General features: G+C 35.6%; 1 protein-coding gene and 1 long non-coding RNA gene across 6 annotated transcripts in view; one reads left to right on the plus strand and one right to left on the minus strand.

Moving 5' to 3' along the window:
- alcama (activated leukocyte cell adhesion molecule a) overlaps window positions 1-27,855 on the minus strand; it is a 113,448-nt gene that overhangs the window by 18,313 nt on the left and 67,280 nt on the right. For 3 of the 5 annotated variants that reach the window (XR_015500234.1, XM_087268821.1, NM_131000.1), the window contains 10 exon segments: window positions 21,105-21,211; window positions 20,709-20,928; window positions 18,721-18,785; window positions 13,648-13,735; window positions 11,522-11,695; window positions 8,249-8,373; window positions 8,003-8,135; window positions 4,950-5,062; window positions 4,731-4,857; window positions 2,884-3,005 (listed from right to left, as the gene is read on the minus strand). Coding sequence is in view for 4 of the 5 variants with exons in the window: in XM_087268821.1 (XP_087124947.1) it covers window positions 2,884-3,005; window positions 4,731-4,857; window positions 4,950-5,062; window positions 8,003-8,135; window positions 8,249-8,373; window positions 11,522-11,695; window positions 13,648-13,735; window positions 18,721-18,785; window positions 20,709-20,928; window positions 21,105-21,211 (1,274 nt within the window). In the remaining variant the exon portion in view is untranslated. 5 annotated transcript variants of the gene reach the window in all.
- On the plus strand, window positions 92-27,818 carry LOC141376396 (uncharacterized). Its single transcript, XR_015501287.1, has 3 exons — window positions 92-493; window positions 1,697-1,871; window positions 27,087-27,818. It is a non-coding gene; the product is annotated as an uncharacterized LOC141376396 (long non-coding RNA).

Raw genomic sequence — 27,855 nt, forward strand, 5'->3', positions numbered from 1 at the left:
CAGGTTGGTTTAATTATGACTCTTTGCTTGAGGCGCTGTTTAATACACCTCACCGCTAGAGGGCGCGAAAGATCCTCAACTAGTTTCATTTAGTAACGTAGCCTATGTACACCTCACCACCACCACACCCAGCGTTAACGGAAACAAACATACACACAATTCAGGATCTGAAAACACGTAATGTTGGACTAAAAATCTCACACAGCCATTAAATGTGTTTCCATCGCAAACCGCAAACACACTTCAGTATCTGTGTCATTAAGGCAGGCAGTGAGTGCTGAACCACTCACTGAGAGCAGTAACTGATGCCTCCACAGGAACAAAGCTAACGAAATATAGCAGAAAATAAGAAGCCATTAAGACTTAATCAAGTTCAGATTAAAAATAGTATATAATGTACTTCACAATTTAGTTCATATAAACACAATTCAAGTATTATTATGGTGAAGGCGTTGCGTCCAAAGTTTTGTGGAGCTACAAGGTGACACTGACAGTAGGTAGCTTATGTTTTATTTGGTTAAAAACAAGTTAAAGGGATAATTTACCCCAAGTAAAAAAAAATCTGTCATCATTTACTCAGCCTTTACTTGTTCCAAATATGTTTGACTTTATTTTGTTGAACACAAAAGGAGATATTTTAAAGTAGGCTGGAAACCTATCGACTTCCATTTTTGTTTAAGTAGCCTACTATAGAAGTCAGTGGTCACTTGCTTTTGTTTTTCTTCTAAATATGTTTTTTAGTGTTCAACAGTCTAAAGAAATTCACAACAATTTTCAATCACTGTGAGTAAATGTTAAGTAATTTTTCCCTTTTGTGGAACTTTTCTAACTTTAGTGTATTAATACTTAGTTAATCTCAGGAGTATTATACTTACATTTGTAACACATGTAAACTTTTAACAACAAACAGGTGACAATTCTCTCTTAAACAGATTTTTACTTGTGCTACTTTGCATAGTGTTAACGTTTTTGAGTATCTTTTGCTCATCTTATGCTTTTTAAGCATCTTATGCTGAACAAGACTCCATTTATTGGACCTAAAAAGCTAATTTATTTTATAAATACTAATTTTTCTGCAGTTCAAAACTACTGTAAGTGTTTTAAAAATTGTGACTGCAAAACAGATTTTACAAAGTCACATGATTCCTCAGAAATTATTTTAGAAAAATATATCATTTGCTGCATAATAACTATATTTAATGTTATAATTATATTTGTGCTGCTTAATAGTTTTAGGAAACCATAACAAATTTTAAAATACTACTTCAAAACTTTTAATGTGCGATTACTGAATAATAATATGTTATATTTTAGTAACAATACCTTTATTTTAGGTACAGTTATTGCTATTAACAAACCATTAGCATATTTTAGCTCAATAAACAACAACAACAACAATAATAATAATAATAATAATAATAATAATAATAATGCTTATTAATAGTTAGTAAAGTGGAAGATTTGGGTACTGGGTAGGATTAAGGATGTAGAATAAGATCATACTTTACAAGTATTAATAAACAGCCAAAACTTGATAATAGGCTAATAAGCCAGTAGTTAATAGTGGGAATTCGTACCGAATTCCCACTGTTACCGAATTTTGTTTTACTTCAGCTGTAAACTAACATCTACTGTAACAAACAGTACTATGTTTACAGCACTATAAAGACTAACAAGGATGTTTTGGGTTTTGCAGGAGGCAAAGTATGCAGGGTGTGACTTTACAACCCTGCTGGAAGCAGAGCAGCCCCAAACCCCAGATCTAAACCTGTTCATTCGAAATGCATCCACCGAGACCAAGCAAACACTGAGAAGCAGCAACGAACTAACCATGTGTGTTAGTCTCGCTGTGAGCCTGCGGATCTGTGAAGGTGGGTGTGAGAAAGCGAAAGACGAATGCTGGTCAAACTGCTCTTTATCAAAACCCAAACACAGGGACTCATGGGACACACACGCTGTCTGGGATGTCTGGGGTATCAAACACACAAACAAAAGCTAGTTTTCAGTGTCCTGCTTTGGCATTGTTGTCCTCATTATCCTGCTTTCTGTCTCGACTGTAGTCTCTCAATCCTCTTGTTAAATTTTAACTTATGAAGTACTGTTTCTGGGTCTAAGCCTCTACTTGAGACCGCAATCTCTGTAATCAATCTCTCTTTAGTTATATCACTAATTAAAACAAAATCATTGTGTTCTCTGCATAGACTTGCTGTAACCCAGACACGAATATTTTTATTTATAAAATATGAATCTCTGCGTGACCATCTAAGATATGAATGGATAGACGATACGATCATGATTTTCAATAGTATTACAGCACACTGTTATATTAGTACCATTTGTTGTTCGCTTTTGGCATCCGATAGATCATTTGGACCCAGTAACCGTGACGCGTGACTTCAGATTTAACAAGCGGATAAGAGGAAACAGGGAGGGCTAAACTCAAGGAAACTCATCACCTCGTCTCAGAGGTGGCAGTGAGAGGCGTTTGGGAGATTGCCGAGACGTGCCTCTGTGGAAATTCGCTTGTCAAAATAAAAAAGGACAGAAACAAAGACAAATTCGCTTGTCACAATATTCCGTACCCGTCAGTCTGTGAACACGGGACGAATAATAAGGTGTCATTCCAGACATTCTGTCCCAGGACAACTCTTCCCCTTTTAACGTAAATTGAAAGTTGGCTTTTTGCTTCTGGGTGCTGAAAACCTGTAACTTCAAACACCTGTGCACCTTTCATCTTGTCTAGACTGGAGCTGAGAGGAATATCTGGGCATCTTTCCTTCTTGCATAAAAATGCACAAGATATGAGGTTCTTTTGGGACCACAGTAATATGTGAAGTGTTGAGTATAAGGCTGAGATTCAGTCTGACAGTGTTGGTGACTTACGTCGGTTCCGTTGACACTCCACTGCACTTCAGGTTTAGGTGAACCTTCAGCCTCGCACGTCAACACTTTGTGTTTTCCGTCATTGCTGCGATGCTTTGTCAGGCCGGTAATTCTTGGACCACCTGGAGATAATATCATATTTATGCTTTTATACATTATATATCAAACTATTTAAAAACAAATGTAAGAAATAGAAAGGTTTATATATATATATATATATATATATATATATATATATATATATATATATATATATATATATATATATATATATATATATATATATGTAAAGTTCATATATTTAGAATGAATTTTACAGTTTTGGATGCATATATACAGTTACATTGAACAAATCATATACAATAAAAATGTATGTTAATATACAGTTGAAGTTATTGGGCTCCTGGAATTATTAGCCCCCTGTTTATTTCCTCCCATTTTCTGTTTAATGAAGAGAAGATTTTTTTCAGCATTTCTAAACTTAATAGTTTTAATAACTAATTTTTATTAACTGATTTATTTTGTCTTTGTCATGATGACAGTACATAATATTTTTTTACATATATTTTGCAAGATTTTTCAAGACTAGTATTTAGCTTAAAGTGACACTTAAAGGCTTAACTAGGCAAGTTAGGGTAATTAGTTAAATCATTTTATTGATATAGCTTAAAAGGGCTAATAAATTTGACCTCAAAATGTTTATTTAAAAATTTTAAATAGCTTTTATTCTAGCCAAAATAAAACAAATAAGACTTTCTCCAGAAGAAAAAATATTAGACATACTGTGAAAATGTCTTTGCTCTGTTAAACATCATTTGGGAAATATATAAAAAAAAAAAAATCAAAGGGGCTAATAATTCTGACTTCCGTGTTATACATGATGTGCATAACAACACTCTTACATGTACACTACCTGACAAAAGTCTTGTTTCCTATCCAAGTTTTTGGAAAAGCAAATAATAACTTGACTTCTAGTTGGTCATTTGGTATCGGAAGTAGCTTATATGAAAGGCAAAGACCTCGAGATTACACTTATTTTACCAAAATAAAATATGATCATGCCTTGATTTTTAATTAGGACAGAAAGGTTTAACTTAGCTTAGACAAAAGTCTTAATAGAAATAACGTACAGTATGGAACTTTATGTCATGGTGTAGTGGAAAAAGAAATAATATTGTGTGTGACTCCCTAGAGCTTGGATGACTGCATCCATACATCTCTGCAGTGACTCAAATAACTTGTTAATAAAGTCATCTGGAATGACAAAGAAAGCGCTCTTGCAGGACTCCCAGAGATCTCCCTGGATTTTTCAGTGCCGCCTCCTTCATTTTACCCCAGACATGCTCAATAATATTCAAGTCTGGTGACTGGGCGGGCCAATCTTAGAGCACCCTGACCTTCTTTGCGTCCAGAATCTTTGATGTGGAGGCTCAAGTATAAGAATCAGCTATCCTGCTGAAGAATTTGACCTCTCTATGGTTTGTAATGTAATGGGCAGCACAAATTTCTTGATACCTCAGGCTGTTAATGTTGCCATCCACTCTGCAGATCTCTTACATGCCACCATACTGAATGTAACCCCGAACCATGAATTTTCCTTCACCAAACTTGACTGATTTCTATAAGATTCTTGGATCCATGCAGGTTCCAATAGGTCTTCTGTGGTATTTGTAATGATTGGGATGCAGTTCAACACATGATGATTAATCAAAAAGATCTACTTTCTGTCACTTTTCCAAATGATCAACTACAAAACAAGTTATTATTTGTTGATCTTACAAGTGGAATTGATGACAAAAATCTGTCAGGTAGTGTAGAGTTAAAAACAGAATAAACTGTAGTTCTACCTTCCACAGTAAGCTCGAAGGAAAAGCTGTGTTTGATTCCTTCAATAGACACATCACACACGTATAAGCCCGCGTCGCTGTATCTCAACTGGGAGAAATCAGGCAGTTTGTCCAGTTTACGGTTATCCTGCAGATAAAATTGATTAAGTTATTAGTTTAGCATGACTCGGAGGACTAAAACAACATGACCCAAATCTGTTCGATTCTCTACAGTCTCACCTTAGTCCACGTCACTTTTACTTCAGAAGAGGCATTCTTCTCCAAAGACACTACCAAGTTTTCCCCGAGCTTTTTTAACACCTTGCCTGTAGGAGTGAGGCTTGCATCCAGAACTGAAAGAGAGAGACAGAGAGAAAATAAGAGCAGATGACAAGCGTGTATCACTTCGCTGCAGGCTCTTTTCGTACACCTGTCCTCAGAATATTTCAACCACTGAAAAGGCTGAAACACCTCGCATACCCCTGCCAACTAAGAGTGCTTATTCTGGCCTGAGTGATTGTTTTCTGTCCTCATGCGAACGGCTGGGATGCCACCAGCTTTGAAACCACACAGCGCAGACGGCGTGAAATATATTCGAATTTCCAAAACTAAGCATCACTAAACCAACGTTATGGAGATCATCAGTCCTTTTGAACCACACATACAGCACACACATATGCTTTGCTCAATGAGAATTATTGAAAGGCCAGTGTGTGTGAGCTTATCAGCGCTGCAGCTTCAACTCAAGTCAGAAAGTCCTAATTAAGCTGTCTGCCTAAAGTCCCGCCCCTCTCGCTAATCCTGCATGCTGAAGATAGATTTGATTAACGCTCCAGTCGTGCATTAATTCATACTAGTATAGAGGAAGGAATTAATTGGAAATGAAAAGTAGGTGAAGCAAGTCTGCATTGGCTTTTCAGTTTGTTTAGGCTCAACTCTAATGTCTGGAGCATTGTTTAAAATGATAAATACTAGCCCAGGCATAGAACATTTTCATCTAATAAAACAAGCAAAACAATTTGGGAAAACAATATAATATAATATAATATAATATAATATAATATAATATAATATAATATAATATAATATAATATAATATAATATAATATAATCATTCATTCATTTTCTTGTCGGCTTTATTAATCCAGGGTCGCAACAGCGGAATGAACCGCCAACTTATCCAGCAAGTTTTTACGCAGCGCATGCCCTTCCAGCCGCAACCCATCTCTGGGAAACATTTACCCACACATTCACACACACACACTCATACACTACGGACAATTTAGCCTACCCAATTCACCTGTACCGCATGTCTTTGGACTGTGGTGGAAACCGGAGCACCCGGAGGAAACCCACGCGAAGGCAGGGAGAACATGCAAACTCCACACAGAAACGCCAACTGAGCCGAGGTTCGAACCAGCGACCCAGCGACCTTCTTGCTGTGAGGCAACAGCACTACCTACTGTGCCACTGCCTCGCCTAATATAATATAATATAATATAATATAATATAATATAATATAATATAATATAATATAATATAATATAATATAATATAATATAATTATATTAGCTTTCAAATTCTAAACCTTAGAGCTTTTATTTTGCCAGAAAACTACAGGCAAACATCTTTTCTTAAACGCTTCTTTTGTTGATATTAGATTTATAAAGCATTCTTGTTACCAACTTGGGAAGATGTTTGGACTCACAGCATTTAAAAAATATATAATTACAGTGCAGGCGTTGCGTTCAGCACTGTTTCATATACTTGCCAACATGGTTTTTAATCACACTTGGCGCTTGGGAGAGTGTTCATTTTAGGCTCAGAGTGAACAAATATGTTTTCTAAAGTGCTATGGTAACTGATGCTGAAACTGTGCTGCAATGTTCCTTAAATATTTATCTTCAGATGCAATTCTTCATCAGATGTTGCAAAACACAATAAAGGCGCGCATTTACAAGCAAGTGGTTTCCTTTTTCAAGCAAATATATGCTTTTCATTCACATTTATTCATAAGCCACAAATGCAGACCGTATTCATATATCAGATGGTAATCTTGCAGTAGGCTTACTGAAATGTGTGTGTCAGTTAGCAGAGAACATGATTTTAGATTCATGTTCTGAAGTTTTTTAGATTTGGATTTATTGCAGTTCAGTGCAGAGATCAGAGATTTAGTAGCTGCAAACAACACAAGCTGCTTCATGGATAAACACAAACCAGCTGTGCTAGATATCGCTAAACTCCAATGTAAATGTTAGGAGTGTTATCAGAACACCTGCTAATTTTGCAGAGAAAGAAAGAGTGCCTGCATTTGGTTGGCAGATTGGGTAAATTTGGCAAAATATTTCCAAATAGTGAGCATTTAAAGGTTTTGGAAAGGGATTACATTTCCTCAACTATAAATGTCAAACCATACGTTTTTTTTTTTTTTTTCAAGATTTTTATTTATTTATTTTTTTTCTGCATATGACATTGTTACAATCACCAGCGATCTAGCCTCTACAGATTGCTAGAGAACTACACACACAACACATGAACTACAACTACCAGGATGAATGCACCAATCCTTTCTCCCTCAGCTGACATTCATCTGTAAACACACACAGCTGCGGTTCCTTCCAACTTATTACTAGGACTATAGAGTATATAAACAAGTTTGTATTTCCCTCTCTTTGTCTGTTGTATTTCAGTCACGACCACCAGTGAACTGTAGAGCCTAGATCACTGGTGAACGAGGCAGACATGCAGTTTTCCCAAAGCGACACACTACTTTAGTTTCAGTAACATTTTAAATTCATTAAAGCTTAATGTTTATGTTGTTTTATATAGATTTTTTTTAAATAAGGAGAACTTAATTATTATATTATATTATATTATATTATATTATATTATATTATATTATATTATATTATATTATATTATATTATATTATATTATATTATATGCTCCAGCGCTCTGCAAAAAAGGTCTGTGCAATTGATGGATATTTAATTATAATATTGATTAATGATGCATTATACATTACTTTGATAAGTGGAATCATATATGAGGGGAAAGCCTTGAGAACCAAACTTTCAGAATCTTTTCCAAGTTTTCCTGCACTGACTAACAACATTTCATGGAAAGCATTTGAAAGTCCAGTTTTTTTTGTCATGCTGCTTGCATTTCAGCTGACTCTGCCCTTTCCAAAACATCTTTCCATATCTGTCAAATGCTCCATCACTTCTGTCTCTAAGTGTGTGGATGTTTTTATGGAGAGATGGAAGAGAAACAGGGCAGATTTGTCCACTCACAGCTCACTGTGACGATCTGAGTGGACTCCATCACATCGTTGTCAAGCAGAGAGCACTTGTACACACCGCTGTCGGCTCGGGTGACGCCGGTCAGTGTGTAGACATCCTTGTCCGTCACCGTGACCTTCTTTCCCTGAAGAGATCAAGGCAGTGAGATTAACCAGGAGAAGAAAACAGGGCAGACAGCAGGACCCTGAAGATTTAAAAGCGGTCTGGTTGCTGTGGACACTGCCGGCAGTCCCTCACCTTAATGTTAAAGTTGAAGCTGGTAGGAGGAGGGTTTCCGTCCGCCTGGCATTTCAGAGTCACATCATCACCTTCCCTAATGGGGCTCTGAGAGACAACCTGTAGACTCACCTTCTCAGTGGGATCTGAAAGACAAAGAGAGAAAACAAACATTAGAATGAACTGAGGAGGATGGCTGTCATCGCAAGAGATGTGGTGTGACTTTCCAACAGCTACAAAAAAAAAAAAAACATTCTCTAAGACACCGTGCCATTCTGAGGACCCCAAGGGGCTTAAACGCCTTCATTTCCACAACCATTTGCAGTCTCTCATTCTCGCCCTCGTTTTCGCGCCTAGCAGCCACAGAGCATTTCACATCACATCTTCAGCCCGAGGCACTGAACAAACCTCTCAGCATTCAGATAACAGAGAGAGAGAGCAACTGTAGACTTGGTTACCGGCATTATGCCTGACAAGACCAAGAAAAAAAAAACATCAAATTGAGCTTGGCTAGCAGCTGAGACCTTCAATTCAAGGTTCAGGACACGAGAGATGGCTTCATGTTTTAGGCTATGCACTGATACGCAGATACCCATGAACGCGGACCCCTCAAACCAGCTGTAAAATCAAACAAATAAAGCTTCAAAGCGCTCGACGCAGCATGTGTCACATTATCTCAGGAAGAGCAATAGCCCTAGCGCTTGACTACCAACCCAATCCCAATTCGTTTCATCTCTGGGCTAACACGACATATTTGCCCCTAGGGGGAGCTGGTTTGTGTACGAGTAGATTTATACAGTATAGAAAACCTGAAATCTCCTGTCACATTCTATCTGGATTGAATTTGATGGTATGCTTTCATGTAAGAGTGGGTGAAACCATTGGAAGCTTATTGGCCCAAGACTTCTGGTCTCATTCACTTCCATTGATTATCATCCATAAAAAAACAGCTCATTGTATGACTTGATGTTGCAAACTGGTATTTTCTTCTTATATTATTTTTATTTTTATGTATATTATATTATATTATATTATATTATATTATATTATATTATATTATATTATATTATATTATATTATATGTCACACTTTACAATAAGGTTTATTAGTTAATGTTAGTTAATGCATTTACTAACATGAACAAAATATAAACAATACATTTACTACAGTATTTATTCATGTTAGTTAACGTTAGTTAATGAAAATACAGTAGTTCATTGTTAGTTCATGTTAACTCATGGTGCATTAACTAATGTTAACAAGCACTGACTTGGATGTTAATAATGCATTAGTAAATGTTCAATTATGATTAATAAATGCTGTACATGTGTTGTTCATGATTAGTTCATGTTAGTTAATGCATTAACTAATGAACCTTATTGTAAAGTGTTACCATATTATATTATATTACCAATTAAATAAAATAATCAAATAGTTGAAATATTTCATTATGTGCAGTATAGTCATAAACACACTTGTTTGTTTCCACACTGCATAAAACGTGAATAAAAAGACCACTATGAACTAATATGTAAGACAAAATTCACATACAGATACTGTATATCAAAGCATAAACAGGTAAATATAATGAGATTTTACACAAAAGCATTCTCAACTAATAATTGGATGCTTTAGCCGTTTATTAACAAACATAATATGTTTTGGGGCCCTGAAGGTGCCAACCTGTTTCAAGGTGAAGGTCTTTAAAAACAATACTGTTATCTACTCCTTGTAAACTACAAAACGCATGTGTATATTATGTGTTCAGTCTGTAGGCATAAACATAAATGAACGTCTCGTGATCGTTCAATCAAAGTTGCATCTGTGAAAAGACATCAGTAAAACAGCTTGCAGACAATGTCACACAGCATTACATTACCTCAGGCAAGTCTCCACAGCTTGTACTTGCACAAGAGAAATGAAGTCTAGAGTAGAGCATTTCTCTAAATATCTGCAATATATTAGTTCCTATACATTCGATTTTACATACCTAATTAGATAGTGATATAACAAAAATTAAGTTATGACATTAATAATTAATTCTGTAGATACTTCAATTTATTTAATTATAAAATTTTAAATGTAAAAACTGCCTTATTTTAGGGTTGCATGGTTTACCGGTTCTATGGTAGTATTTATGGCTCCAAAATACTGCCAGTGCCTCTGTAGTTTGTAAACGGTAATATCGTCATTAATGGTCTTTCTACAATAGATAATGTTGGGTGTGGAAAAGTCACTAAGTTCAAGTTAAATTTATTTATATAGCACGTTTCCAACTGCAACAAGGCTGCACAAAGTGCTGTACAGAGAAAAAAATAAACAAATGGTAAGGGCATAAAAAACAGTAACAGCAATAGGTACATAATATGAGAAAAGGTGTAACAAAAAAAGTGAAGAAAATTTCGCCTAATTAAAAGATACTACCACAGTTGACCACACTGACAAGATTAAGAACAAGTCCGTTTTGCGCACTAAAATGCGCACACGTTCATTTTAAAGCCCTTTAAGGTCGCAAGTTTTCTGACGTTTCAAACACACATCTGAATCGGATTATTTCTGTTCCTCTAAATATGATTTAGTAGCTACAACATCCATGACAATCTCTTAAAAAGAATGACTTACAAAGACTGAAAAAAAACAATAAATGAAAAACCCCAAATAGCAACATTAAAAAATGTTTGACCACTTCATATAGCCTAATTTTGTTAGGTAAATGCTATTTTATTTGCATCTTTATTTTAATGTTTTTTTTTGGTCGGTTATATACAAAACAAACAAAAAGAATGAATTTTATGTGAAGTGACATGCAATGTTTTTTTAATAATAAGGGAATTCAGAATTAATTTAAAGACCTAATATAACATGTAAAATATAGTATTTCTTTATAATTTGAGTTCTGAATTACAGTATCACTATACTATTTGGTATTGTGATATTTCAGCAGGTATAGTATTGTAAGATGAATTAATGGTATCGCGACAACCCTACCTTATTTGCAGTTTCCTTAGATAGAAATGTTTATAATTGATTGAATATTACATCTAAAAATAGAGAGCTAATTAACTTAACAGTTTGTGCTCTTGATATTAATTGTAACCTTTAATATTGTAGTAATGCTCAAGTAATAGAACTTCCATTAATGAACATAATTAGCTCGGATAGATCCTTTATCTTTAGAAAGAAATTGACATAAGGAGACATAATTTGTTCATAAAACTGTTAAATCCGTATAAAAAGAAGCCACTTTACACCATTACTGTTTAGTATGCAGTTAACCACACTTAAGTTACTTACAGCGAATTTGGAAGGTATCGGGTGTTGAAACCTGGTTGGGTCCCGTCACGTGCTTTGCAACGCAGGTGAACTGTGATGCCACATCCTCTTTCCTTGCTGTGTACTGCAGTCTGGAAGAGGTGCTGGACAGACCGGTGACTGGGTCCTTGGTGACATCTGATGTGATAATGATCGCTGCAGTCACACACAAACACACATACAGACACATCAGTCATTAAAGCTGGCAAGCACAGTGAATGTCACACCGTATGTCTACCCTGGAAGTGCCTGACACCCCATAACGACAGCTTGAGTCTGCCAACACTGTCAGATTGTTCACTAACCACAAGCCAATCAGCTGTGAGCTCCAATACAGCAACAGTTAAAGGGCTACGTTCCTTTTTCCCCCCTTTTCTTTTTGTATGTGCTTATTTCAAATAGCTAAATTGCATATAGTTATGATTAGATGCAAAAACTAGTTGGAGACCATAAGCTGAGAGTGCTCATTAAGTGAATTAGTTAATGCTTTTATAAATAATTTCAGACATACAGGAAAATAAGCCTGTCAAAAACAGGTGGTGTCTGTCGATTGAAGAAGTGGCATTCATATCAGATGCGTGCAGTGTAGACATATTCAATATGCTTACAATACAGTATGCGCAATATCTAGCTATGTTGTGTGGCAACATGCCGCGTACATCCGGTGTTGAAAGACATTCACTTTTTTCTATAATAGCTTTAATGGAAATATTATTACACATACTTGAGTCATTCAAACAACAGCCTTATTAAGCACATATACATGATTTCTTAATGCAATATTTGTATGGATTTAAGTATATATACTACCATCTCATCTAAAATGAATACAATATGATGTATTCTTAAGTGCTGCTTGCTATCAAACAACATTTTTAAAAAGTATTAACATGAACTTTAGATATAATTTTAATTTGATGCTTCATTTAATGGGTGAGATATTGTAACAAACTGTATAAAACATGAAAAAAAACTAATGATATTAACAATAAACACCTTTATCTCCATTAACTAACATTAACAAAAATACTCTAATAGATGTATTGTTCATTGATTTTTAAATACATTAACATTAACAAAAATACTGTAATAGATGTATTGTTCATTGATTTTTAAATACATTAACATTAACAAAAATACTGTAATAGATGTATTGTTCATTGGTTTCAAATACATGGTAGCACTTTACAATAAGGCTGTATTAGTTAATTTTAGTTAATACATTTACTAACAAGAACAAACAATGAGCAATAATTTTACTCCAGTATACAGTTGTTCATTGTTAGTTCATGTTAATTCACAGTGCATTAACTAATGTTAAAAAGCATGAACTTGATTCTTAATAATGCATTAGTAAATGTTGAATTATGATGAATAAATGCTGTTAAAGTATTAATCATACATAGTTCATGTTAGTAAATGCATTAAGTAATGAACCTTATTGTAAAGTGTGACCAAATACATCAACTAACATTAACCGATCAGCCTGATCTCACGAGGAAACGTAAGTATTTTACGTATTGTTAGTTTAGTGGCTAATTCATGCGTGTTAAGTCGTACGAAAATGTACGATTTTAAAAAGGAGGCGTCACCTATACCCACACTTAACCCCAACCTTCATTGGGTGATGAGCAAATCGTACTAAATTGTACGAATTAGATCGTACTAATTCATACAAATTAGTCACTAACTCAAAAAGTTACAAATTGCCGTGAGATTGCGTTGAACCGATACAACCTAATAGGAAAATGTTACCAACATATTTTTATATATTGTATTTAAAAAGGTTGTTCATAAAAATTGAGGTTTCAGTTCTGTTTTAGTTTGTTTTTCTTGAGCACAAAATAATACATTTTGAAAAATGTTGGTACCAAACAAATGACTGTACATATTGACTTTCAATAAGAAAATAGTTGTTATCAATTCTCTGGTCACAGAAATTCTTCAAAAAAAAAAAAAAAAAACAAAAACATGCAGGTTTAGAACAAGCGTAGTGTGAATAAATGAAATTGAGTCAATTGTCCTTTAAGCTCACCCCACATTACATTTAATAGTTTTGTGTTTGGTGTATTAGATTCAATGATTCTCTTTTTCACTGCATGACTCACTCTTGCCATCATCCACCAGAGCCTGGTTGTTCTTCATCCAGATGAGATCTGCTGCTGGGTTGGCGCTCTCCACCACACATTCCCCCAACTAAAACACACACAGAGACAGGGACAAAAAACATATTCTATGACTGTATTGAAACTTGTCATCAGCAAGAATGTGGACTAGATTCAAGTCCTCAAACTATTCCAACTTTCGCTTTCATCTGTCTTCAACATCTATTTATAGACCATGATAAACAGCATGAGACCAAATGTGTCATTTGTATGCTGAACGCGAATTAAACAGTTCAATGACTCTGGCACACTTTTGAGACCTTCCCTGATGATAGTTCATGACCCGAGCACTCCAGGTACTTTTGTCCCACTTCTCATGGATAAGTCCTGAGCTGGTGAGGCAAGGCACCTTGATACATTAATATATACATTTACATCATCAGTCCTTCCAAGATTTTGTGGGACTTTTTTCAGATTTATGCATTGTCTTTTCTCCAAGTTTGTGAAAACACATGTGAAAACATATCTGCTTTAAAGAAACGGTTTACTTCTAAACCCTAAACTTCCTATATCATATTTGATACAGTGCATTAAGGCAGGGGTCACCAACCCTGTTCCTGGAGAGCTAACTTCCTGCAGAATTCAGTCCCAACCCTGATCAAACACACCTGAACCAATTATTAGTACCTAAAGCAGCACTTGATAATTACAAACAGGTGTGTTTGGTCAGGGTTGCAACTGAAATGTGCAGGAAGGTAGCTCTCCAGGAACAGGGTTGGTGACCCCTGCATAAAGGTATCTAAACAACCAAAATAAACAAAACTCTCCTAATTAACAAATAAAAAACTATTAAATGAATATTATGTGGCATCATGGTGGCGCAATGGGTAGCATGATCGCCTCACAACAAGAAGGTCACTGGTTCAAGCCCTAGCTGGGTCAGTTGGCGTTTCATGTTCTCCCCATGTTCGCATGGGTTTCCTCCGGGTGCTCCTGTTTCCTCCACAGTCCAAAGACGTGTGGTACAGGTGAATTGATTGAGCTATCTTGGCCATAGTGTATGTGTGTGAAAGCAAGAGTGTATGGGTGTTTCCCAGGGGATAAGTTGGCGGTTCATTCTGCTGTGGCGACCCCTGATTGATAAAAGGACTAAGCCGAAAATGAAAATGAATGATTGAATGAATATTATATTTGTTTAGTCGTTCAGTATTGTACTTTAGGCCTATTAATTGCACTGCTAATCCTCCACAAATAAAATTGCAGAGCTTTTTTATTATCAATTGAAGCACTCAAATACAAGTTTGACATTTCACTCATCTTAAAATAAAGAAAAGTTGTGGGGAGATTTGAAACAATAAGTTATACATGTATCGATTTATACTTTCTTGCAAATGTCTGCTATACTAGTGTCTAGTAAAATACTAGTGTATACTAGTAAAATTGTGGCCAGGTGAATAACAAGTTCAACAAATAGCTGTTTTTGCCCAGGTTTTTTTATTTATTTTTTAATTGCAAGCTTGTCTGAATTTTGCTTCGATTGCTTGATCTTGCCTTAAATTCTGTGATAGCAAAATTGGAAAGTCCTAAAAGGGACAGATCTGTGTGAGCTAAAATGGGCGGTGTTTAGACTCTCTCTAAACTTTCTTCTTCCTGCCCTTTTACTTCTCTCTGCTTGAGTAAAAACGCCGCCAGAGGCCGAGGAGGCTCTGCATTAATAACACGCTGACAGGATCACATGCTGACGAGCTTCTGCCCCGGGATAGAGAGATCAGCAGAAAGAGAGAAGGGTAATAATGGCAGGAAAGCAGAGCAGACAGCAGAATGATGCATGAGCTCAGGTGTTCAGGGTGGCGTAAGAAATCCAAGATTTAGGGGAAGCACGGACAGGGGTGGGGGAAATCGTCGTAGCGTGATTCCGATCTCTGATAACATGCCGGACCCTCCTCAGGAGCCAGACCATGATACATCACCTCTCAAGCGCATACTGCTGCTGAGGCCTGGAGCTTCACTGAGCCGTGACTGAGCACTTTCCTTCCTCCACTCTCTCTGGGGGATTCGCTCAGAATCAGCTCAGTCCGCTAATGGTGTTGTTAAATTACACATGCTTTCTGCATTGTTTTAGCAGTCCGTTTGAAGATATTAGTACTTTTGAGCATTGCCAATAGTAGGATTTAATATTTTAACTCCATTTATATTTTTCTATATCTTGTTTACATGTATGTTTCAGCAAAACATTTTAATATGTAATAGCACTGTTGGCACAGTTTATTTTCATTTTCAAGTATTTAATGTTAACATTTTTAATTAAGCTTCAATTAAATTTTGAGAAAGAAAAATAAACACAAAGAAACTTGCCTATTAGGGCTGCACGATATTGAAAAAATCTGACATTGGGATATTTTGGTTTTCTCCAATATATATTGCAATATACTTTGTTATGCTTGGAAAGAATTTTTGATCAGACTTTATTTTAGGGTTCAGTTCTTGCACTTAACAAACCATTTTGACTTTTTGCTTCAATAAACTCCTAATTCGCTGCTTATTAATTGTTATTGAGGTACAAGTAGTTTAAGTATTGGCTAGGTTTAGGGATGTAGAATAAGATCATACAGAATAGGGCTGGGCAATTTGGCCTAAAATCAAAATCTTGATTAATTGAACATTTAAACTCGATTACGATTAACAACAGATTATTTATTTATTTATTTATTTATTTATTTATTTATTTATTTATTTATTTGCCCTCATAGTTTACGTACAAGTTTTGTCACTTTGCCAAAAACATTGCCTTAAACAAACAGTCACTTTTTTCCTATTAAAAGTGAAAATAAGTAACTTGAACTTTTGGAAACAAAATTAATTATTTTCTGTGTTTTTCATAATAAAAGCAAAAAATAAGCAGCATCTCTTATTTATATATTTTATCTATAAATAAAAGAACTCTTGTATAACCTGTAAATAAGATTTTTAGCAGTGCATTTCTTACATCTTCTGTAAAAAATATATATAATAAAATAAAAAAATGTATATATATATACATATACAGTAGTATTGTCAGGAAATCGACTCTCCTTGATGCAGGAATTGACCTTAGGTCGCCGTGAGCACCGGAGTGCCATGTGTCAATGCTCTAACCACTGCGCCATCAGCGCTGACAGTAAACAAATATTTTATGTGAATAATAATTTTATTGTAATGGAAAATATGCCATCTGAAGGCATCTCTGGGTCAGCTTCTAATCATTGTCGATGTAGTGCAAAAGCGCAACTTTTTTTTTTTAAAGCAACCGCACAAAGCCTGTGCCAGACCATACGTGTGTGCTCGACGCAGAAGTATAAATCAGCATTTACTGAGCAAGGTCATGTGACTCTACATGCAGTATGGAAAGTAATTAAAAAAATTGCCCTGAAAAAGTTAGATCGATTATAGATTCTGAATGATTCTGAATTTTAATTACTTTTCTAATAAGCGCCCAGTCCTAATACAGAATATGTGCTTTACAAGTACTAATAAGCAGCAATAACATTTGTGCTAATAAGCAACTAGTTAATAGTAAGAATTGGTTTCTAAAGTGTTAGCGAATGTATTAATTTTGATTGACTGGGATGATTCTGTAGGGGACATAGCATGTAAAAAACAAACTAGAGGCAAAGATAAAATTAAAATAAACAGTGCATGCATTATAATTTTGTATATGTACAATTACACTACAAAGTCAACTCAACATTCCATATTTTTGCGATGTGACTATTGCGGATGCAAGGTAGCAGCTATTCTTCCTGGGGTAATAATCAATAGTAATACACATATTTTCTAGTATAATGTAGTAATAATATTTTATATATAATGTAGTATAATGTAGTATGATAGTTTCTCATTAAAAAAGGATTAAAATTGGGCTACACATTCTTTTTCAATTAAATAATTCATTACATATTTTAAATGGTCAATCAGACTTAAAACAGTCAATAGTTTGAGGAATTTATACTTTATTTTTTTCTGTGACCATACAGATTCACCTCTGTCACAATATTTTCTGTGACCATACAGATTCACCTCTCTCACAATGTTTTCTATGACCATACAGTTTCACCTCTGCCATCTAGACTTCAGAATTCATGACAAAATCCCAAAAGATAAATAAAAAAACAGATCTATGCTTTATTAATGTGACTCTCCTTCACCTTTTGTTGAATAACTGCTGACATGTCAGAGTAAAATGTACAAAAACAACTTTTTAATACTATCCTACAAAAATAACACACCTATTTAATATATTCACCCTTCTCTTTCTAATTTCCTCTTCCCAGAGACCTTCAGCCTCCCTGCATCTTTTCAAGACAAGTAGCTGTTTTAAATGCTATATATTCAGCGGAGCCGCTCTTTCTTCCGTGCCCTTCCCCTCTCTCAGTCTAAGCAAGTCTCGGCACTTTGAACACCGCAGACCTCAGTGGGTGGCCATGAAAAAAAAAAAAAAAAAAAAAACAGTCCTATAATGCTGTACACACAACACCAGCCTTCCCCACCCTACACCTCCGCCTCAACCAGACTCTAAGATCCTACATTAAAAAAAGGAGAGGAGAAAAAAAAATACCCCCCCCCTCCCCCCAACTCCATTTACAAACACCAGTCAGAAGGACTGCGTGGGATGCCTGGTATGTGCTCCAAGTAGTGCAAATCAAAGAACCTCCTCTTCTCATGCAACCAAATAATATCACTGCGGTCCTCTATTTGAGATGCAAAATCTAGAGAACATTAAAGTGTGTATTTCCTGTATAGCTGTGGGTGGCAATGGCTCGAGCACTGTCTAAATCAGGTGTGTACGCCCTACAAACGCGTTCGCTGATGTCCGTATCATTAGCGCAGTCTTTGAGCCGCCTCTGACTGTGATAACAGCAGGTGTGTGTCAATGTTGAGACTACTGGAGAGGCACGCTGGGTAATGAAAACAAAGGCGCCGGGTTTGATCTTGCACATTGTTAGTATACACTAAGCTGGTTGGTGTACTGGAGCAAACATAGGGGAAACAAAAGCAGCAGCGGAAGCTCAGGGTCTTAAAGGGAAAAGTGTGACTCACCTGCGTCAGTTTGCCATTTTCCAGTTCTTTCACTTTGTTTTTGATTACAGGGGCTGATGGTTTTTCTGCAATGAGAGATAAAGCATCATTGCGTTGAGTGTATTTGGTAAAGCATATGTATAGGATGCTTGGTAACACTTTATTTTCATGGTCCATTTGAGTATTAGTAGACTGTCTGCTTAATATGTTGATACTGCTCCATCAACAGACCTTTTACTGACTATAAGAAACTTAGCAAGTACATGTTAACTTACACTAACCCTAACCCCAACCTAACAATCTACTTAAAACCTAATGAGAATTAGTTCCAATCTAACTTAAATTCAACAAACGGACCATCAAAATAAAGTGTGACCGAATGCTTACTGTAGAAATCATTCAACTTTAACTAAATATTATCAAATAAATACAAAGGCAAAGTTTATAGTGATTTTATGTAACACGACCAACATGAAATTACGATTAAATCATTTACTTACTCATTTATTTACTCTCTTACAATGTGAATAATTTTAATAGAATATTTGAGTCAGTTATTAAATCAATAATTTATAAAGACTGCCATCTGCCTAATTTCCAAACAAATGAGCCATTTTGAAGGAATAAATAAAGCCAAATAGTCAATGACTATGTTTACATGGACATCAGTAATCAAATTATTTGCCTTAATCTGAATAAGACAATACAATAATTAAGGTGTTTACACGAGTTGCTTTTTGAATGATCCCTTCATGATCCTGAATTACATGCTATAGCACATAATTCAATTAACACCATTGCATCACCACTTTATCCACATTTCCTCCAGTGTTTCATGTAATTTCGAGTGTTTCATTTTTCATTTGTCAACTTTAACTGCAGTTTGGCACTTTCATTTTCATTCAGGAACATTTCATGCATGCCCCCCGTGACAAATGAGACATTGGATGCGAGTATGAACTGCTGGATGCAGGTGTCTGAGGTCCTTTACTGACTCTGAGAATAGTGTCATACAGCTGTGTGTGCATAGACTATTCTGTCGCAAAATGCAGTAAAAAGTCTACACAATGGTAAAGTTTGAGTAAGATGTTTACATGTCTGTACTGCACTTCAATAATACGACTAAAACTGGCGTCCTCCACATGACTATGACTTTAGTCTGATTAAGGTAATCAAAAATTGCTGTTTACATCAGATTATTGTCTTAATCATATTCAAATTGGAATATCGGTGTCCATGTAAACATACTCAATGTCACTCGATTTGTTCCTATAAGAATCAACCGTTTTGAACGATACATGTGAGCCAATGATTTAGCGATCCATCCATAAAGACAATCACTTGCTTTATTTCTAAATTAATCAACTGTTTTTAATGTATCATTCATGAATATACTCTACACATAAGGACTGATTGATATTACATACAATCTACCCACACCACCTACCAACTTTTCCAGTTATATTACAGCTAAAACCAGAGCACTGAGACTAATACTCTATCCCAAAATGCAGTGCCCTTCATTTGGCCTTCCATTTCCAGTGTGACGAACGCAATAGAAGCAATAACCACCACACTTTTTAACTATTCCTTCTGACTCATTTTTGATCGAACAGAAGTTGGATGTATAAAAAAGTTAATACCTTTATACACACTTAAAAATAATGAGCATGCAGTATATACTGCTTAGCATGCACAATCCATATCCAACCTCATCAGGTCTTTCTGATCTATGGAACACAGTGTACTATATCAATATCATTCCTCTGGTATCAATCTGAAAAAGCACGCAACTAGATCAAGGCTTCAAAAATGGATCACACGTTATTCTCTGCCATATCTGACATCTTCACACCCACTTTCCAATACAATTTGAGATCTGACGCTTACATTCAGTTTCATCATAGACTAAAGCAGTGCTTGAATTTCCTTATTCTCTATGATTTGCTCTTATTTTTGTGGGTCTCACTCTGTGTGTGTGTGTGTGTCTGTGTTTAAGCTATGCTTACTGTGAACTTTAACTTCCACAGAGAATTCCTCCAGATTAGTTGAAGACACCACCATGCAGGTGAAGACTCTTTGGTCAGTCAAAGAGCCCTGGGCAATCAGTAAGCTGGAATTAGCAGCGATGCTAACTCTAGTTTTGTAGCCGTCCATAGCAGACACAGTCGGATCATCTTTCTGTGCCTGCTTTATTAGTAGATCGCCAGGGGAGCCGTCATCTTTCACCTGAACGAGATAACGGGCCTGTTAGCAAACTGACAAACACATTTAGCACTTATTGAGATTGAATTAGAAATCAATATGATGATGAGACTAGTCGTATATTGCTTGGCTACCCGGAATGGCTAGCACGGCAGAGTAATGGCCCAGATGCTTAGCAGGGCAGGAAGAAAAACACTCACATATTTCCATTTGGTGAAAATAAGGCCATCTGGCTTGTTATTTCCATTGTTGCATGGCACTTCGATGGTCTCACCGTACAGACCTATAACCGTCGGCAGGCAGCTCCCTGGAAAATACAAGACAAGAACATCCTGTTTTAGATGCCGGCTTGGTATCAAACAGAGCGGCTGTGAAGCATCGGCAGAAATTACTGTCAAATGCGACACGCGCGCGTACACAAACATCAGGGCATTATCTCGACTCCAAAACAGAGCAACAAGAAATGGGAGGGAGGATATGCGGCTGAGGTCTTGTTTTGATTATTCCCAAGACATGTGCACGTTATGCATCTTAATTTTAAATTAGACATGTTCGCTTAATGCAGTGAATTACGTCGCTGCGACAGCTTTTCAACACTGGTGTGGTGAAGTGAGCATGGATGTATGCATAATTGTTTAGGCGTTAGAGTGCACATTTAGGCATGGAGTAAATTGACAGACACGGAAGCCGAACACTGTCATCATGAATGATACATTGCATGGCATAATTTCACTGCCAACACGACAACGTTGTTTGTCACTTGTGCCGGTGAGAGCTGTCTTACACCGATAAGTGCCAACAATCAGAAACAGTCGATCATAGTCAGATGTGCAAAAAGGGTTGGCATTGCAAAATGGGATACACTTTTTTTTTTAAAAGATGGGTTTTATTGAATTTTATATAGATTCATAAATAAACTTTTACATTTATGACAGAAATTTACACTTGACTCTTCTGGGAACCAATTTATAGTTTTTCTATATTTTTTAATAACAGTTTCCTTTTTTTTTTTTTTTTGCCATTTTTGGGTTCATGAACATTTCTAACATTCAAAAAACTTAACTGCAAAAAAGTATATTTTAAAATATATACAGTCAAGTCAGAATTATTACAGTAGCCCTCAGTGAAAGTATATATTTTCAACACATTATTAATCATAATAGTTTGTTCTACAGACTATCAAAAAATATATATAGCTTAAACAGGCTAATCATTTTGACCTTAAAATGTTTTCTAAAATATTAAAAACTGCTTTTAGTCTAGCCGAAATAAAACAAACAAGACTTTCTCCAGACAAAAAAATATCAGACATACATTGAAATATTCACATATATATCAAACATCATTTGGGAAATATTCATAAAAAAAAAAATAAATAATAATAATAATAATAATATATATATATATATATATATATATATATATATATATATATATATATATATATATATATATATATATATATATATATATATAATTTTTTATTTTATTTATTTTTTTAATGAGAAATGGAAATGTTCTATGATTGTTATACATCATACATGGTAATAAAGAACAATTTACTTAATGTTATTTAGTATCCATCCAATGTAGTTTGAGTATTGGTTACCAGCCTAGTTCCAAATAAATTTTTTTGTATTTTGACACCAATGCACCAGATCTAAACCAGGAAAAGTGGTTCTTAAGTAGCACCAAATGATTGCTGGGCTAGAAGAAATTAAAACTACTTGCCTCAGGGACTGAGGGTGGGGTTACAACAAGATGAATAGAAACAGATTTGAGGGCCATATTTGAAATAGTTGAACAAAATGCTGAACACATTATAACCTCTAAACTCTGTGTATTTAAAGTACAACATGTTGCATGAACATGTTGTTCTCCCTTGTATTCTTGGTCTACAAGTTACGACGCACTGCATGAATATGTCACTATTGCTTGTAATCTTTGTATGCAAGCTATGGCACACTGCATGAACATGTTGGATTAGTGATGTTTGGGTGCCAATGTAGGTTTGCAAAAATTATATTAACATTGATAGCAACACATCATTGATGCCGCATTTGTATTTGTTGCTGGGAAAGATGAGATGCATGCAGTGATGTCAGACCTGACTCTGCAATGGCTCTCTAGCCAGTGCAAAAGCATGGCATGTCTTGATTTTTCTTCTTATATTTGTTCATTCATTTCCCTTCGGCTTAGTCTCTTTAATCATCGGGGTCGCCACAATGGAATGAACCACCAACTTATCTAGCATATGTTTTACACAGCTGATGCCTTTCCAGCTGCAACCCAGCACTGGGAAACACCCATACTCTCACATTCACACACATCCACTACAGACAATTTGCCTTACCCAATTCACCTATACTGCATGTCTTTGGACTGTGGGGGAAATCGGAGCACCGGTAGGAAACCCACTTGAACATGGGGAAACATTCAAAATGCCAACTGACCCAGCCAAGGCTCAAACCAGCGACTTTCTTACTGAGTAGCAACAGTACTAACCACTGAGTCTTTTATTTATTTATTTATTTATTTATTTATTTATTTATTTATTTATTTATTTATTTATTTATTTATTTATTTATTTATAAAATAAATGATTAAACAAATAAATTTATGGCATTAATAAATTATTACAATAGGATTATAACACTAATGGGCACCACGGTAACACAGTGGGTAGCATGATCGCCTCACAGCAAAAAGGTCACTGGTGTGAGCCCCGCGTGGGTCAGTTGGCTTTTCTGTGTGGATTCTGCATGTTCTCCCTGTGTTTGCGCGGTTTTCCTGCGGGTGCTCTGGTTTCCCCCACAGTCCAAAGTCATGTCGTATAGGTGAATTGAATAAACTAAATTGTCCGTAGTGTTTATGTGTGAATATAAGAGTGCATGGGTGTTTCCTGGTGTTGGGTTGCAGCCAGAAGGGCATCTGCTGCGTAAAATACAGTATATGCTGGGTAAGTTTGTGGTTCATTCTGCTGCGATGACCCCAGATTAATAAAGGGACTAAGCTGAACAGAAAATGAGTGACTGAATAACATCAATACTCATTTTACAGCTTTTGCATAAAACAACTTTTGTTCTCCAAAGAACGTAGCAGTCAAAAATCGAATGGTACTGGCAACTGTTCACTCATAGTTTCTTTGGGAAACACAAAAAAATCTTCTTCTGTTGCATCACTGTGAAAACCCCTTTCAGAACATTTATTTTGCAACAGTTCCTCAGAATGGCTTTTTATTAATGCCTGGTGAGGTTGCCTTAGCAATGAGGCCCCATGTTCTCTGGCACGGTGGGTTTAGGTAAAGCAGTATAGAGGGTTGAAAGGTCAAGGCTGAAGAGTCTTCACGGTCCACCCACTTCCATCAGTGCTCCGTCTCCAAGAGAGACTAATCAAAGGGTCTGAACATCGAAGGTTCAAGTTCTGGTCAAAGCGAAGACGCAAGCTGTTGGCAAGCGATCTTCCGCACACAGTTAGCCTTGCCTCCAGGGCAATCGTTCCCCATTTTCACAACTTTTCATTGTGATAGCAGTTTTAATATTGACCGAGTGGCTGCACTGCAGAGGATAAAAGAGCTGATAAGCAGAAACCCCAACAGTGATGTAGACACACACTTGAAAACACGTACACACTCAAACCAATTCAGCAGAATAGGTCATTTTGAACCACAGAACACAGACTAATCTGCACAGAGACTACATTTCACAGCACTTTCCAACTTGAGCAATACAGGCATTAAACAAGCGATCAATATTTATACAATGGTTGAATTGTTGAATGAAGTGGTATTTCATCCAAAAAAAAAAAGGTTTCTCTAAACCTGTATGCTTTTATTTTTTTCTGTTTTTTTTTTTCTACAGTAGTTCTGTTTTCAGCTCAAAATAAAAAGTAATTATGACAAAGTGTAAAATAAGAATGTAAAGTGAAATGAAAATAGAAAATTTAAAGAAAGTTACTGTTTTAAAACAAAGTTTGAGATTTTCATTTTAAAGCCACAGATGTAAATAGTCACCTTTGGGAAATAAAGTATGGTATTCTGGTGGCTTGAAAAAGCCTCATCTGAATGTTTGAAGTAGTTTCAAAGGTTAAATAACTTAAGTAGTTCTTAAAAAAATTGAAGCAGTTAGCATAGATAGATAGCTATGTATATGTTAGCATGTTTATACTATTGATTGGCATGTTTTTTGCTAGGTGGTTGCAAGGGTGTTGCTAGGATGTTATATGTGGTTGCTAAGGTTAGGTATTGCTAGGTAGTTGTTATGGTGTTCTGAGTGGTTACTAAGTAGTTGCTAACATAAATTTTCAAGTTGCTAGCATGTTTCTAATATAAACTATAATGTTGTTAGCAGGGTTCTAATATAAATTAGCATGTTGCTAGCATGTTTTAGTTTGCACTAGCAAGTTGTTAGCATAATTTTAGCATGTTTCTAGTACAGATTGGTATGTCATATGTATTTAGTATGGATCGGTATATTGTTAGTATGGATTGGTATGTTGTTAGTCTGTCTAATTTAAAGTCAATGCCAGTTTTTTTTTACAATGAAAGTCTATGGGACAGTTGCTAAGGTGCTGTAAGTGGTTGCTAGGGTGTGGCTAGTAAGTTGAAAGGTGATCAGTGATTGGCAGATTGGTAGTCTGAGTTAAATAAGCATAACCATAAGTCTGTATAACAGTTTGGCGCAAAGGTATGAGGTCAAAAAGTTCAGTCCAATCTCAAGTCTATTAAACTTTTCCAAATTTTCCGGGTCAGTTTTTAGAAAACCGTGAGTCGGATCAGTTGGAAAAGATTTAGCAACTTAATTCAGGATACTTCAGAGGTTCGGAGTAAGTTTGGTGGTTGTAGTATGAATGGTCTAGGAGGAGATGCGTTCTTAAAATAGTCTAAGAAGAAGAAGGACGAATATTAAGTTTATGTAGTATAACAGTATGTTGGCTTTCTTATGCCACCATAAAAATAAAGCCACGTTGTGCAATGTTAAACTGCAATCATGCAATATAGTCAAATAGTACAATACATAGCCACAATTATGAATGGAAGTGCAATTTAAAGCTACCCTAGTCACAGACCTGAACTAAAAACTCTGATTATGCAAAGGCAAGTCACAATTGCACATTATAAAAGCACATGTGCAATAAAAAGTTAAAAGAAATGCTTTTATTTTTTTAAATGTATGCTGAAAAAGGCTTTCATACTTTTTTGTGTCCCTTTTGAGGCTTGACAAGACATCTTCACTATGAACTTAATGGAAAATGGCTAATTCAAAATTACCCTTTTGTGTTCAAATGGGAAAAACAGCATTACGATTTGAAAAGGCATGAGGTTTGAGTAAATGATGACAGAATACTAATCTGTGAATTAACTATGCCTCTAAAAAGGCTTCACAGCCACTCTTACCGCAACAGGTTCTGATAAATGACAGAGGCAAGACCCATTTTTTGCTAAAAGCTTTGAGCTAATAATAAATCCAGTGAGAACTGAGAACGGTGACAGTCGAAAAGGACAGGTGTGGAAAGCATTGTGGACATAGCAGGGTCTTAAATACATCTGAAGACTATTGACTGTTTGGACAGCACACAGGGCCAGTACTAAAATACAGCAGCAGTGCACAGACACATTATACCTGTGCAGGTGGAAAGACACCATGACAACATATAATCTGCTGGAGGATTCTGTCAGTGAATGAATAAATTCAAGAAAGAGTGAGATGTAGGAAGTTATTTTTGTTCAAACACCCTTCTGAAACCTGTCACATAACATAATTGCAGTGAAAAGAAACCGCTTTAGCTAGCTGAAACTGGTTTCTTACAAACTTGTCAGACCTGCTTAAACCAGCTAAAACGAACCATTGGCTAGATTATTTTTAGAAACACTTTAATTTGGGGACCAATTCTCACTAATAAATACTATCTTATTAGCGCAATCTTGTTGGGATGTTGACTGTTTATCAGTTCCGATTAATGATTTACTCTTTCAGATCCCTTGCTACCCCATTTCTCAACTTAACACCTTATTAATGAGCAGTAAATCATATCTTCCAGACAAAAGTTGTTAATATGTATAAGTTTGACCTATTTTTTTGTAGTTCTAGTTCAATCCCAAAATGAAATAAAAATAAGATCATATTATTTTCACACAAAGAAGACTAACTTTCTTGCTTTTGTGGTTCTCTGTTTTTACACAGCTGCCGTGTTAACCGATTGTGAGAAAACCCTGGAAGTTAAAGGTTAACAGTATCCAGCAATACCAGTTTAGAGCTGCTGGGTTTTGAATGTGAAAAAGTGGACTAAGAGAGAGAAATCAAGCCAAAGGGGAAGTGATGCATAATCCTGCAGCAACTGGATAGAGTACAACATTCTTGCTGAAGGTAAGGCTGTTTAATATTAGCATTCCATCTAGCAGGCCATTCTGCTGACATGCATTTTGTTTGTTCAAATGTTTGTTGTGTTTGCATTCTCTGAAGTTAGGGATGGTTGTGTCTTTGAAAAAGTGATTTTTTGTTTTTAGCTTGCAACCAACCAGCTACCTGTGCTTTTGATTTTTATGTTGGCGTAGGGCAATTATGTTAATGGATTTTGAGGGAGGAAGTGAGTCAGTTTTGTGAATGACATTTCAAACGATACAAAAAAAAAAAAGTAAAAAAAATAAATAAATCAGGAAGATGATGATTGATTGCATGTGCCAAAGTACTTCCTTTTCTTTTCCTTTCCTAATGGAATTAAATCTCAACTACACTATGGTGTTTTGGGGAAGAAATGCATCTTGGATAATGAAATATTTGAAAAAGTATTTGTATTATGTGTTTTATGTCTATCTGCTTTGCCTTTTCTGTTTAATGATATTTGTTTCGATCATGTAAAACAAGTTTGAGTTTGCAAAAAGGCTCTATATAAAAATAAACATGGTTATTTATTATTATTATTATCATAATTCATTATTTTTATTATTATTAC

Source organism: Danio rerio, chromosome 10 (assembly GCF_052040795.2).
Source record: "Danio rerio strain M-AB ecotype USA chromosome 10, GRCz13ab, whole genome shotgun sequence".
Lineage (NCBI taxonomy): Eukaryota > Metazoa > Chordata > Actinopteri > Cypriniformes > Danionidae > Danio > Danio rerio.